This window comes from Penicillium pulvis, assembly GCF_028828015.1.
Source record: "Penicillium pulvis strain IBT 33274 chromosome Unknown contig_23_segment0_segment0, whole genome shotgun sequence".
Lineage (NCBI taxonomy): Eukaryota > Fungi > Ascomycota > Eurotiomycetes > Eurotiales > Aspergillaceae > Penicillium > Penicillium pulvis.
The window spans coordinates 746,304-760,678 of record NW_026643075.1 but is presented as its reverse complement, the minus strand read 5'-3'; the positions used below and the strand labels follow the sequence as shown (position 1 = coordinate 760,678).

The following is a 14,375-nucleotide window of genomic DNA, read 5'->3' as shown; positions in this document are numbered from 1 at the left end:
AGCTGGGCCAGAGCCAGGTTTATTTGATGACAATTTACTTAAAAATGTTTCTAGACTACTATCAATTTCGAAAATTGTTCATCTTTATAGATTACTATCTTGATGGTGCTCTGGGCTTGGAGACATTAATATCTCCATAGAAGTACTGTTTTCGTGGAATTTTCGGCCTGGTATTACAGTATTCTAGAGCTATTATGTTACATGCATTATCACGTGACCACCGGCCATAAATAGCCACCCATAGTTTACAATATAAGCTTAGCTTCTTTTACACCTATCATATTATTTCTGTCAGTCCAAAGTGTCACGTCACTTAAATTCTTGCAGCGTCCTGGAGAACTTGATGACCTACTTTGGCCGGTTTCAGGTCTTGCTTTAGCCTTTCACAGTTATGATTAAAGAGGACGTGTGTATTGGTATTATGTATTAATGAAATTCGTAGTGGTGGCCTCGCCAAATTTCGGAGTGTTGTAAATTATCTGTCCGGGCAGGGGATTTAAGTGGAGCTTCTCAGCAGTCAAACACGAATATAAGAGACCGGGGCTCATTGGTTCCTCTCGAGCGTGATTGAAAAACAAAAAAGGTGCACGAGCGTACGGGTGACGCTCTGCTAGCAGTCTGATTGGGCGCCATGGGGCATCCTGAGGCTCTACGCGCTGATAAACCTGTAACCGGAGGCCCGATTGCTAGCACGAATTCGATTTAGCTTTTGGCGCAAAGTGATAGTTAGATGGTGAATGCTTACGTACTTGAGTCTTGCAAACAACTTCCATAGGCCTCTCGCGTTGATAAATCAAGCAACCCCCCCAACCAAAACTTTGAGAGCAGGCTGCATGTGCGCTAGCCGTGACTATCCAATCGTGTGACCAAAGTACATACGCAGGTCGCAAGGCTTTTAACTAGGGGCCGTTGATGTCCGAAAGCTGGTGTGGTAATTCACTAGCACTGACTAGTTACTCACGTTGGCGCTTACGTCCAGCTCTTTCGTCTTCCCCGCCCCACCCTAGCAAAAGAAGACAGCATGGTCAGCACAATCTTTGAAGTTTTGCGTACTTTCCGCCAAGTCACGCGTTCATTGCACACCTGTGTTCGGTTTGTACGGACATTTACCTGCCAGAGAAATGCACCGAATACCGCAACCTCCAGCAGATCCCCTTTTGGCGGGCTTGTTCGCTATCCGTGGGAAGCTCCACACACATCGATATCTCCAAACTAGGCACGGTCATGACCTTGAAGAAGCAATCTCGGCCATGCGCACTGCGGTCGCCCTGTCTAAAGAAAGACAATCATCCTTCCTAGGACCAGCGTTGGGCAATTTGGCTGCGCTGTTGTTGGAACGATTTAAATCAACAGGGAGAGATGCCGGGTTGGACGAAGCTGTGCAAATGACATACTGGGCTTTGGATTGTTTATCAGACGGTGACCCAGATCGTGCTCTCGTCCTTGCTACCCTTGGTATTATACTGTCTAGCCAGTATGACTGTTTGAGCAGACCTCAGGACCTGGAAGATGCTATCTACAGTCTGCAGATTGCACTTCAGACCTGGAGTCCCCGAGGCGATGGCACATTTCCGGCTGCTGTGTCGAACAATCTCGCCTGTGCCCTGGGGAGGCGCTACGAATACACCGGGAGAAGGGAAGATCTTAACGATGCCATCACAAGTGCTCTGGAAGCGACTCAAATTGAGTTGTCAGATGATCCCACCCTGATGGCCGCCGTGGGCTCGAACCTTGCCAATCTATTGGCGAGACAATATGAATCTATTGGGGATTTCGATAGCTTGAGCAACGCATTATTTGAGGCCCGCATAGTCACCGAGGTTGCACCGGAATTGCAACAGCTTGACGCCCTTCTCGGCCATATAAGTGGTTTGGCGGAGGGGCAACATGCGCTGAGAACGCAAGCGACGACCACCACAATAAAGGTGTCGCGCTGGAGATATACATACTTGTTGATGCTCTTTCTTTTCATATTCCTGTTGCCTAGGGTTTATCCCAGGTCATACTACCCACTTTGTGTGTTCCTGGGCGGTATTATGTCCCACTGGGCCGTTCGGAAATATTATCAGCCAGTTTCCAGTTGTGATAGGCGCGGTAATCTGTTCAAATCCGTCTCAACTTGGACTCAGAATTCACTTTGCTCGCCATATGATGATTTGCATTTTGCCCCAACGGTGGTTTCTACCCCATGGATTGATATCTCTTCTACTGTCGCCTTGAGGAGGTCGGAAGACGAGCCGTACAATGGGGACAAATTACGCAGACAAAAGTCAATCCATACTAGGCGTGTTGAGTCGAGATGTGACCAAAGGTGGAGGACTGGGGCGAGAAGTCTAACTTCGACTCGCGATAGAGAAGACGTTCCGAATGATATGGACACCTTGTCCCGCGGGGTCAATCAAAGACATCGCACTCCGCTGTCCCACCTGAGCCCAGTGTTCACAGCATCAAGAACAAAATGCAATGAAGACGGGCTCGAGAGCCAGAAGCAGCTCACCTACGATATTCGTGAGAATTTAGAAGCTCGGAATTTGATGTTCCAATCTTCAAACGAAAGTGAATGCTCAGTGAATCTTCTGTCCGCGCCTGAAAAGGAGGAAAGGGTCAGTCAGATTAATGAAACCCCAATCAATTTCCCAAGTGTTTCCCTGAAACAAATGTCTCCGATTGGGAACTCCAAGAGGACCGTGAGGGTATCTCTGCTAAACATTCAAAGCCTTAGCTAACAGACACCAGGATACCACTTTTTCCACCGAGTCAACGGGAGCTTGGGATAAACAACAGCCAATTTTGGATAATGCAATAGACCAGGAGGATAAGTCACCATTCACCGAAGTCAGCTCACTCAAAGCCGGAACAGGACCCCTCACAACAGCAAACCAGCCCCATCAATCTCACCCAGACGTAGTACCAACCGAGGATGCACTTAATAACCTAAAGAAAGACTTCAATGATAAATTCCACGATCTAACGCCTGCCACAAAGGTTGACGAAGAATCCTCGTCATTCGAAGTCGTGGCCCAGGGTAATACTTCAAACGACATGAACAAAAACGAGGGCAATGCTATGGGGAATATCTACAGTGAGGAAGCACACGTTGTGGGTAAGTCATATAGTGCGAACAGAATAAATATACATGTGTAACTAACATGCTTCGGTAGGGCATCTCAGTCGTCACTATGGTGATAGATTTGGTACACATGTATCGACTCACTGTCTCTGTGCATCCTGCTAACAACTAGATATAGAGACGAGGAACATTTCGGCAACTCTCCATGGCCATCAAAACTCTGGTGCTGATCGGATTTCGCCAGATGCGACAACAAAAGAGTTACATGCAGGATATATACCACAGGACAGCGAAGATGAATTTCCCCGTGGTCTTGACAAAGGAGTAGCCATTGAACGGCTAGGAGATTACCAAGTAGTTCCACAACACAGGAACTCGAACGACAACCATCCTGATGGCCTTTCGCCAGAGCCAGGGGTCAATCGAGAAAGTTTTTGGGGTGATAGTTTCGATACAATGACATGGCCAGGGAAGCTTGGCTCAGGATCAAGTTCCTTTAGTTCCTTTGAGCCCCCAGTTGACTTTGTTGCTTCAAGTCCAGGGGCCATTCCCTCGAAAGTTCCAAGAAAGCATCGTGATCGCGAGCTCTCTCCCCCAAAACCACAAATACGACAGAATCGAAGCTACTACGACCAATTACAAGATGAACGCAAGCCATCTGAGAGCGCTATTGACTCAGATGATGCCATTTCCGGGCATCCGATGATTCTTCAAGCAAAACGCCCTACGTTACGTCGAGCAGTTACCCCTTTATATTCCGCTACATCTGAGACTGCTGACAGCAGTGACTTCCCATCTGATATTGCTGATAACGGACGTTATTACCCATCCGATGAGAGATGGCCAGAGAAAAAAAAGTACAGAGGGTCTCTTAGGCCCAAGCCACCTCTAGAACGGCCTGAACTTGACGACTACCTCTCATCATACTCCTTGAGCAGTCTAACAGCTGCCCAAGAACAAATCAAGCACTCGAAGGGTACCGTCCCAATTAAACCTATCGCTTCCACAAAACCTGAAAGGAGGAACAATGGAAGAACACCGGCAAAGGTGGTAAAGCATGCGGTTGTTAATCCCATGCCCGCTCCAGCGCCTAATCTTAAAAAATTTGGTACTTCCTACGAGAAAGTTTCCGCACTTTCAGAATACTTCAAATGTACCATATTGCCACTTTGTGACAACTATGGTACCAATCTTCCAGCCGATGCGAGGAAACGTGAATTTGAGTACAGGCAATTAAGCGAGATTGTATTGAGTCAAGTGATACTGAAAGCCGATGGCATTATATCAAACGATGGGACTACACGTGCTGCGCGCCGCGAATTGATAAAAGAAGCCGAATCTGCCCTAAATAAGATCGATGCTGCATTTAATCTTTATTAGATCGATTATAAGCGCAATAGGAAGTGATCTTCATGATGTGTATCTGACTACTGTTTTTCTTTTGGTTCGGCTTGAACTCGGACACGTTTCGATTGTTCCCTAGCCATTTTTTCTTATCACATATCTACTTTTCTATAGCATGGCAGTCTTGCTTCTTGCTATGGTCTATGAATTTGGATTTCCATCGGGTCCAGAGCTTCGACTTAATATTGCTGCTCTCGACCTCGTGAATACCCCCTGCTGGAGACTTGAGCGCTTCTGAGCTCCGCATAGCCTGTAATTGAGTTTGCACTTTGTAAAGCCTGTCAAGGAGAGAACTCTGCTCGTCTTGCAAGATCTCTCGAAGATCTAAGGCTTGGGTGTCCTTGGGCTCCACCAAAACAACTCGTGGCTCCTCTGGAGGCTTCTGGTCCCCCTCTTTTGCCAGATGGTTTCGGAGTTCAGTAACACTCACTTCAAGGTGACTGAGGGCCGCTCGATGTCTTTTGAATTTTGCGGCTGAACCCGATTGAATATCCCAGTAATGATAGGGATACTGCCGGAATGGGATAGATTTCTTTCGGGCACGGATTGAGCTGCGAGACCAGTCCTCCAGGTCAGATGAGTCGGCGAAGTCATCATAGATGAGGCTGCCGGAGGCCATGCTGCCGCTATCGTCGATTTCCGGCGCATCATGCACCGTACGACGGGGTTGAAAATTCAAGTTTGGACTTCGCTCATCAAGTTCGCGTGGCAGTCGACGTATATTTTTCGGTGGGTTGGTATAACGTCGCCCAGTTGGTTGTCGTCGGTGAGGCAGCGGTACAAGAGACCTCTTTCTTGCAAGATATGGGCTAGGAGGCCACTCCTCGAGGTCAGATGAATTGGTCAAGTCACTAAAGCTAAGGTTGCCGGAGGCCATGTTGCTGTTATTGCCGATTCTCGGCGCATCATGCACCTTGCGACGGGTTTGAAATTCAAACTTTGGTGTTTGGTCATCAAGCTCGCGTGGTAGCCGACGTATATGTTTCGGTGGGTTGGAATAACGTCGCCTGTTTGGTTGCCGCCCGCGAGGCGGCGGTGGAACAGAATCATCTGAGGCATAGGCCCTGGACTCGTGGACATTCGAGTTATGAATGCTGATTTCGATTAATGCAGGCTTGGAAGAGCTGGATCCCTCTTGAAAACCCGATTTATCAGGTTCGACAACCGTCGAGTCACAGGTTGTGGGAGCGGATTCGGGCTTGCTTGAATCAGAGCTGTTGGACATGAAGTCTGTATTATAGGTGTTCTTGGCGCCAACAACCTGGGATACATGATCGTGCACTACCATGCTCAATCTTTTCGCTATTTCCTTCAATTGATCCCTGATGCGCAAATAATTCGACAAGGCATCTACTTCGAAGAGTTCGCTGGCCTCAGGCTTATTGAGATTGGTGACCGTACTTCTTACGGCCATCACTAGATCGTGTGCCTGCAGGAGCTCAACGTCAACATTCTTGAGCTGCTTATCTAGCAATTCAATCTGGCGGTCGACTTTGTCGAATATTCGCGCCAGACCTATGGGTGTCTGGGTCTTAGGCATGGAAGGAGTTCCGGGGATGCTGCGTATCTGCGGAAGGATCGGGTGACTCGCTTGAGTTTTTTCTTCTTGTACCTCTTCATCATCGGGTGCTTCCTCTTCTTGCTCTCGCTCTCCCAGCTCTTCCATCCAAGGGTTGACACTTAGCGCAGACTGATCATCTTCGATCCCTTGCAGCCGATTCATGATTCCACAGTTTGAGGGGATGTAAAAACACGTAGAGACTGACGAGGATGAAAGGATGCATGAGATACGTAGTTGCTCGCGCACACCAGGCCACTTTATGTATTGTCAGTTGGGGCGAGAGGTGAGGTTGCGGGGTGGGCGCTCGCTCCTTTCAGTCAGCCTGGCGCTAAAAACCAAATCTGGGGGCTGAGCACTCCACAAGAGCCCTTCAAAGATGAGTCGCTATCGCCTTGATCTTACGCATTAACTACCATGTAGGAGACCGCTCGTGAGAATGGAGTCGCTCCAGCCAGGTCACAAGCCTAGCCTAGTGATGATACTCGCCTGTCTCGGTGACATTCACGCCGAGCGTCATCACAAATTGAAGCGAAAGGCTGACCTCGACGAGGCTGTTTGGGCGACTCGACTCGCCCTCAGCATCTCCTCCGCCGACCACCCTATCACCCCCACCCTCCTGAATAATCTCGCCAACGGGCTCTGGCGACGCTACCAATCCACCGGTCAAAAGGAAGACTTGAACCAAGCGTTGTTTTACGGCCTCCAGGCGTCGCACTCAGCTTCACGGGAGGATGCCGAGCAGGCCGCCGTATTGGGCACTTTGAGTGCCATTCGCGCTAGTCTCTACATCTGTCGGGGCGATTTCCAAGACCTGCAAGAGGCCATATCGATTACGCGCCGTTCAATCCGTATCGCGACCCGATGTGCCGAGACCGCTCCTATGTTCCTGTTCAACAACCTAGGCGTATATCTATGGATGCAACATTGTATTACTAGCCGGAGAGAAGATTTGGACAAATCCGTTGTCGCATTCGGCAATGCTCTCGAGTGTTCAACAGACAACAGCGTCGATCGGATGACTTGTCTTATCAATTCCGGTCAGGTCCTGAACCAGCGATACCACCGCACTGGGCAACTGGAAGATTTGAGCCAAGCTTTGAAGAATGCTCAAGAGTCGATGCGTCTGGATCCGCAAAATGAAGATTTGACCACTTTCCTGAAATGTCTGGACCATTCTCTCGACCGCCGTGGCGGGCCTATGTCCCCATTGGACCGGCTTAGAAGCCTATGGATTGCGAGACGCGAGCTAAGGAAGTTTGTGATGCCGTTAACTATTTTCATCATGATTGTCACGCTTTATGTCTACCTTCCCAGGACGGATATCTTGTTCTCCATATTCGCTTTCCCGAGTGGTATTATCTATCATTGGATGACCAGTCAGAGACCCACAGCTGAACAGAGGATATCTATGGAAAGGAAATCAGGGCTGATTACGTCGATGAGAGAGAACCTATGTCCTCCAGGCGGATTTCACGATTATACTCCCAAGGTATTGGCAGCGCCGTTAATACCGGTGCCATTTGCCTCGTCACTCCGAGGAATCCAAATATCAGACTTCTCCGCACACCCGTCTCTATTGCACAGTCAGCGACGGCGGTCAATACACTCAGTGACGTCCGAGTGGGTGGCTAAAAGCCAGTCTTTGAGCATTCACCCCAGAAAGAGGGATGAAAAGGTACATAAGAGCAGACATCGTGGACACCGGCTCGTGTCTTCTCCTCGTGGGGGCAACAATGAGATCTCGAGTATTGCCGTCAATATACCGACTGCTTTTGCCCAATGCGAGCTGCCAGAGGATTCTCTCCCTTCATTTGTGCAAAACACAAGATCGCAAGTTGAAGTTGAGCTTTCGCGGAATGAAATAGACTCCAGCCGCGGAAAGCAAGAAACTCATGTGGTAAGCTCCTGTTTCCAGTGCCAGAAGGTGGTAGAACTAACATGTAAGGCTTCTGTGTTGCGGAATGACAGCAGCGTGCGGCGATTCGTCGGTGATGATTCCGGGTATGGATCATCGAGCGCTAGACGTGGCGAGGGTATGAATATAGAATATGATCGCGGTAAGTGATATAGAAGTGAGACGCGCAACATAACTCTTATATTTTCACAGAACACCAGAGTGTTATCTCCAATGATGAGCAACATCATCAACCAAATGCCTGCCCCAGTAGGTACTCCCAGCTCGGGATTATCCAAAACACCAAGCCGCCCGAGCGCATTTCGTCTCCCCTGGATACTTTGCAGAGGCCCTGGGTCGAGCCAGGAGGCGAATACTCCGAGCACAGGATATGGGACGTACAGGACTTACCCCCCCGGGAAGCAGAAAAGGGGCAAGTCGGTGTCGTCGTTCATCAGGGACACACGAAACTTGAAATGGGTACGAATAGTGGAGTCGCCATGGGCAATATTACCAGCACGCGAACGAATGTCGTGGGTCAGTACTTTCGCGACTTAGGGCGGGTTTTACATGCTAATCAGTTTCCAGGATATGCTAAATCTGAAGATCCCCAGTTTTGGCGTCAAAATGCCTATACCGAGCAGATGCCGAGCATGGGTCAATCCGACAACGTCCAGAGTGAGATCATCTTGCAAGAAAAGGAAGTTCGGCTTGTTCCTGCGCCAGATGCCGCCGAGTTGCAGGACTCTGTTTGTGCAGATCAATTGATTTATGATATAGAAGGGCAGGTACAAGTACCCCTGGCGCCCATAGTTGAGGACATGGTGCATATCCAGGTTCCTCAGGTTGTAGAAGTAGGTGATGAGGATCCTGTATTCTTTGAGCAGGAGGATGACAATATAGATCTGGTGGACCAACTGGCGAGGCAGTATCTGGAGAGTTCCACCCTGTCAATATGAGACATGGATATGATAGAAGTTGTAAATTTGTCTAGGAACATTTATGGGATTTCTCTGCGGACTACTTTGCTAGCTGTTAAAGGCATTATCTATTCGGACCCCACTACGTATATCTCCCCTCATCATCTCCCCTCATCATAATTTCAAACCACCACCACGTATCTTCATCTCAGGACCATGACTCTCACCTGCTCGGACTATACCATCGGCTGGATCTGCGCTCTCCCCTTGGAGATGGCCGCCGCTAAAGCAGCGCTCGACGAACTGCACCCCCGACTCCCCGTCAGCCCCAACGACCACAACATCTACACTCTCGGTGCCATCAAGGGCCACAACATCACCATCGCTTGCCTTCCCTCCGGCATCTACGGTACCACCTCCGCCGGCATTGTTGCTAGTCATCTCACCACCACCTTTGCAGCTCTCCGCTTTACCCTAATGGTAGGCATCGCCGGCGGCGTCCCCCATACTCGCACAGCCGATATCCGTTTAGGGGATATAGTAGTCAGCAAACCCACTGGCACGACCGGCGGTGTTATCCAGTACGACTACGGCAAGACCCTAACGAGCGGCCGTTTCCAACGCACAGGGTGTCTGAATAAGCCCCCCGGCGGAACTATTAGCCGCGCTAGTGACACTTGAATCCAATCATCTTCTCAGTCAGTCAGATATCCCTATACATTTAGCCCAAATGAAAGCGCGATTTCCAGCTTTTTCGTCTCCAGGTGAGCAGCATGACTTCCTCTTTGACCCTTTATATCCGCATGTTGGGGGCAACTCGGAAGAATGCCTTCACAAGTGCGAGAGTAATCGTCTTGTTACCCGGTCACGACGGAGTTCCTCCACTCCAAGGGTACATTATGGACTTATTGCGTCGGGCAATCAGGTTATGCGCGATGCAGTGACAAGGGACAGTATTGCGTGTCAGCTAGAGGGCGTTCTGTGTTTTGAGATGGAGGCTGCGGGGCTGATGGATCAGTTTCCTTGCTTGGTCGTGAGGGGAATTTGCGATTATGCGGACTCTCACAAGAGTAAAAGATGGCAACCGTATGCCGCTGCTACTGCTGCTGCATATGTGAAGGAGCTCTTGGGCGTAATCCCGTTGCAAGAAAGAGAGCAAGGCAGTACTTCTTCCCAGGAGGCGAGGGTGGGGTGGTTGAAGCAGGTATGATTAGTGCTCTACTTCTCACTTTGTTTGTTTGCCACTTATGAATTACCTGTTAATTGAATGCTTGGTGATGAAGTGCGGCACAGTGCATCAAGGGGATGTGAGCATCGGATCGGTGGGTAGTAACACTGGGGTGATTATGGGGAACGTTAATTCTACCGGAGGGGATGGAGTAAGCATTGTGGGATCACCCATCGTGGTATGCACAAGACCATTCTGCGATGTGGCTGGCTAACTAAGATTATAGAATTCATCGTATCGCCCATGAGCCTACAACGATATATCAACGCTAAAATTACGCTTCCTCGAAGGTGAAATGAACTTATGATATATGAGTTTCGGATACCGACAGAATTGGAATTTATAAGCCTAATATGACTGGTCCGAATCTTTGTTCACTTTTCCGGCAATGTCGAAGGCCAAATGCTTGCTTGGTCGAATTTCACTATTCAAGCGACTGTTTGGGACGGCCGTATCACAGTCCAGTGGCATACTAGGAATTCTACTTCAATTTTCAGGACTATAAATTTGCCATCAATGTAATAGATCGAGTGAGCGAGAGCTTCATAGCAAGTAATTTAACATATGGAATCAGTTCTGCTCCCACATCGATCAGTAAATGAATGAATAAATAAATATCGATTCAGATAGAGGTCGCATCGACAAAGCCAAAAGGGTGACCTAACTCAACGACCTTGATCTGATTCTGGTCCTTAGGTCCGAGTAAGCCTGGAGCCATATTCGAGATACCTTTCATCCTTTCAGTCAAGAGTAGAGCTCGCAGCTGGAACATAGACCTCCTGAATCCCATAATGAAAAATACCGATTTATCATTGATAGGAAAGTATGAAATAATATTTTTTATAAGATTCAACACTTTCACTTTCCAACTACGATATTTAATCTGTTCTTAGAAAGGCTTCGCTCACATTTAGGTGCAAAGACCAGCAGAGTAAGGGAAGGTCACGTCAGCGCTTCATAGCTATACGGACTTAAGATGTATTATAGAGAGCTCTAGAACGCTTTAGTGCATTAGGGCGAAGTACTAAAAGATCAGCGCGGCAGGGATCTTTCCCCAACAAATCAAATTGGCAGACCAAAACAAACAGAAATGTAAAAACATACAACATATATTCTATGTCGGTGGTCACCTAGCGCCAACGATGCGTGCTCGCCGCTTTATCCAGCCCTCTTGAGGGCAATCTGGGCATGTCTTCACCCACCTGAATATTCTTCATCTGAACATTCGGCCCATACAGACAAGGCGTTATTGTAAACTTCGAGGGGAATTACTGTCTAGGTGGTCCCTTTTCTTTTTCTCCTTCTTTCACTAACTTTTAGCCTACATCGTGCATATAAAATGCGCGCCTAATATGATCCAACGTCGAATTACACTAAAAACATCATGGACTTTTGAAGTCACTAGAATATGAAAATTCCACGATAGGTCTTATCAAAAACTAAAGAGGATTATACTTATGTATTAATCATATTCAATAACTTCACTATATACCAAAGCCTAACTATTAGTAGTCTGTAACTAGATCTTATAGTCACTACCTTATTTTTATAATAGATAGGATTTTAGGAGATAGAGATAAAGAGTAAGCCTTATAGATAAGACTATGAAAGATTAGCTATTTAATAAGATAGAAAAGGAGCTAATCAATTATTAAGAATCAAAAGATCTCTTCCTTCTAGTCTAGTTATAAGAAGAGGGTATTAAGTAGTATTCATTACTATTTAATAACAACACCCTAACCACACTTATAATATAATAGCGCTAAATGCTCCACAGAGAATGACTAGGAAAAGGAATCGAAACCAATCCATAGTTTGAAAAGAATTACCGAATTCCCCGCCGCTCAACTCGTTCTTCGTCGTCATGTCCAAACCTATGCCGCAGATAATCCTTGAATTCCACCGAAACAGAAATTACACTCATGAGATGTTCATATCGTAGCTGTTGCTCATCATATTGAGCCAAAAGAGTGGCTGTTTGGATCGTATTTCGGATCTCGCGGCCGTTGAGCTCAATTTCACTGAGAGCCTCGGCGTACTCTTCAAGCTCCTCGACATTGACATTAACTTGAGTGCCACGCAGGCTTCTGATAAATTTATCCCATATACGTCGTCTCTCTTCCTTTCCAAGCCCTGGGTAGTGAACAATTAGTTGTACCCGTGACTTGAACGCCTCATCGAATGTGCCAATCCGATTAGATGTTAGCACCAGAATTCCGTCATAGTACTCGATGACACGGAGGAAAACAGAGACCAGCGCATTCCGTTGAAGATCCTGATGCGTGCGTTCTTCTAAAAAGACATCTGCTTCATCAAGAAGTACCACGCACCGCCAGACTTTGCCTAGATATAGTACGGACTCAAGGTACTCCTCAACTTCGTCAGCATTTGTTCCCACATCTCCGCATGTCACGCGGTAAAGCGGTCGATTAGTTACTTCTGCAACCGACTCTGCTGTCAAGGTCTTTCCTGTGCCTGGACCGCCGTGTAAGAGAAGTATAAGTCCATTTCCCTTGCCCTCAATAACGTCCATCGATTCGTTTGTGAAGTTGTGCTTCTTGACAAGGGCTCGGATAAGCTTTTTCTTCGTCAAGTTGAGCACAAGATGGTCAAATGCTTGCTCGTTCCACTTGATCGGCCTGATTTGTGAGATAAAAAGCAAGCCTAGTCCCAAATTTCTGTCTCAGCAAATGTTCGACATGGTTGGTGTCACAAATTCACTTACGCCATTTTTTATCATGAAAACCGAATCCATGCACGGTCACAGGTAGTACCAAAAGAAAATCACCAGTAGGGGGCTCATCGGACTCCATCTGCTCATCGCTAATATATTCGCGTGTCTCTAGTGCGTCTTCCTCCGGATGAAGTTCACGATATGTAACCATATCAACCATGTACCGAAATTGAATCTAAAATGACACTTGAGCTGAGTTCAATCCGTGGATAATGTCGATCGAGACTCACAGTTTGCCCATCTCTCTGTGTGGCGGTAGGAAGGTAAGACACATATTTCCCTTTTCGCACTGACCAAAATTCCCGCCCAGATCTCTCAAGTAAGTTTCGGACATCTGGCGCGGCGTATGCGAGGGGAAAGATGGACAGATTGGTGATTGGGATCTTATCTACTAGTCCCGGCCATTGGATGCTAATTTCCGTTTTGTATCTCCAGAATCGACCATCGAATCTCCAGGCCCAGCAGGATAGCCTCGAAGTTGACCCAAGGAAGCTGTCAAGAATATAGGCACATGGATGGCACTGTTCTGTCCTTATAAGAACATCTCGTGGGGCGAACAGCTTTGGTAGATGGTGGTTGTTCACGAATCCTGCCTCGAAGAGTGAGTCGGCTTCGCTGTATTCCTCCCTGAATGTTTCCTTCATGAATTCGACAAAGGCGACAGCAATATCGAAGTACTCCTTATCCAAGTTGCTCGTCAAGACCGACCCCTCGCCAATCCCGCGATAGTGATATACTTGTGTGACCAGCTCCCGCATGCGACTGGGATCCCCGAGTTCGGCGATGATGCCAGGATCCAGCCCAGTCAGTTGGATTATAGTATCTTGAAGTTCATCGGAAACAATAAGCATTGCCTCTGCATGCGAACTGGTAGGTATCCCATCATTGTCGAGTCGATAAAAGTATGGCAGCAGCGATTTGTTGAACGGGTCGTTTGGCCTTTCCAGAGCGCGGAACTCGGGCTCTATTGCTCGATGGTATGTTTCGCAAGAGTAGTCCCGATATAGGATGAGCGCAATCTCGGAGTTTGACTCAATGAAATCAGCGACGTCGGCGATCAAATGCTTGCCACGAAGAGCACTCGCTTTGCTGTCACCGGCGAAAAGTCGTGGCGCATCTTGGAAGTATGCAATCTCTAAGTGGTTTTGATGATCCTTGGCTCTAGTACAGTGGACGCGGTGAATTGTAAAGGCTTCGAAAATGGGAGTATGGTACAAAGGGGTTCTTCGTTTCGGTGGAGAGTCAGGCTGCGAGTTGCTATCCGAATTTCCGTCGCTCAGTGGTTCTTTTCGCTTCCGCGTGTTTGAAGCTCCCATACCGCTCGCGTTGGGTGCCGAAAATGGAAAGTATGGAGTGTTCCGAGGCATGGCGCGGATGGGTTGCGACAGATGCAACACAAATGAGGCCGCGCAACTTTGAAGAGGAGCTGGCCAGCTGAACTGGGCTCAACTAAGCTGACCTTGAGCTGACCCCCGCAGCATGCAGGCGCCGAGGCCACCAATGATATCAGCCCATGCAGACTAGCCGGATGATCGCTCAAATTCGGCCCCTTGCCCAATAGAGA

The 14,375-nt window shown here is 48.0% G+C and overlaps 5 protein-coding genes across 5 annotated transcripts; 3 read left to right on the top strand and 2 right to left on the bottom strand.

Moving 5' to 3' along the window:
* Positions 1–1,250: 1,250 nt before the first annotated feature.
* On the top strand, positions 1,251–4,450 carry N7503_004558 (BAG family molecular chaperone regulator; the record flags this gene model as incomplete). Its single annotated transcript, XM_057064105.1, has 4 exons — positions 1,251–2,603; positions 2,737–3,103; positions 3,162–3,194; positions 3,249–4,450. 4 exons carry the CDS (start codon positions 1,251–1,253, stop codon positions 4,448–4,450), a joined length of 2,955 nt encoding a protein of 984 aa, XP_056921848.1.
* Positions 4,451–4,574: 124 nt separating this feature from the next.
* Positions 4,575–6,197, bottom strand: N7503_004557 (uncharacterized protein; the record flags this gene model as incomplete). Its single annotated transcript, XM_057064104.1, has 1 exon — positions 4,575–6,197. One exon carries the CDS (start codon positions 6,195–6,197, stop codon positions 4,575–4,577), a length of 1,623 nt encoding a protein of 540 aa, XP_056921847.1.
* Positions 6,198–6,471: 274 nt separating this feature from the next.
* Positions 6,472–8,888, top strand: N7503_004556 (tetratricopeptide repeat protein; the record flags this gene model as incomplete). The annotated part of the gene is made up of 4 exons (XM_057064103.1): positions 6,472–7,932; positions 7,981–8,092; positions 8,143–8,466; positions 8,518–8,888. 4 exons carry the CDS (start codon positions 6,472–6,474, stop codon positions 8,886–8,888), a joined length of 2,268 nt encoding a protein of 755 aa, XP_056921846.1.
* A 177-nt stretch (positions 8,889–9,065) lies between these two features.
* On the top strand, positions 9,066–9,530 carry N7503_004555 (uncharacterized protein; the record flags this gene model as incomplete). Its single annotated transcript, XM_057064102.1, has 1 exon — positions 9,066–9,530. The coding sequence occupies one exon, from the start codon at positions 9,066–9,068 to the stop codon at positions 9,528–9,530; it is 465 nt and encodes a 154-aa protein (XP_056921845.1).
* Positions 9,531–11,902: 2,372 nt separating this feature from the next.
* N7503_004554 (ATP-binding protein) lies at positions 11,903–14,178 on the bottom strand (the record flags this gene model as incomplete). Its single annotated transcript, XM_057064101.1, has 3 exons — positions 11,903–12,741; positions 12,803–12,986; positions 13,042–14,178. 3 exons carry the CDS (start codon positions 14,176–14,178, stop codon positions 11,903–11,905), a joined length of 2,160 nt encoding a protein of 719 aa, XP_056921844.1.
* Positions 14,179–14,375: the final 197 nt, after the last annotated feature.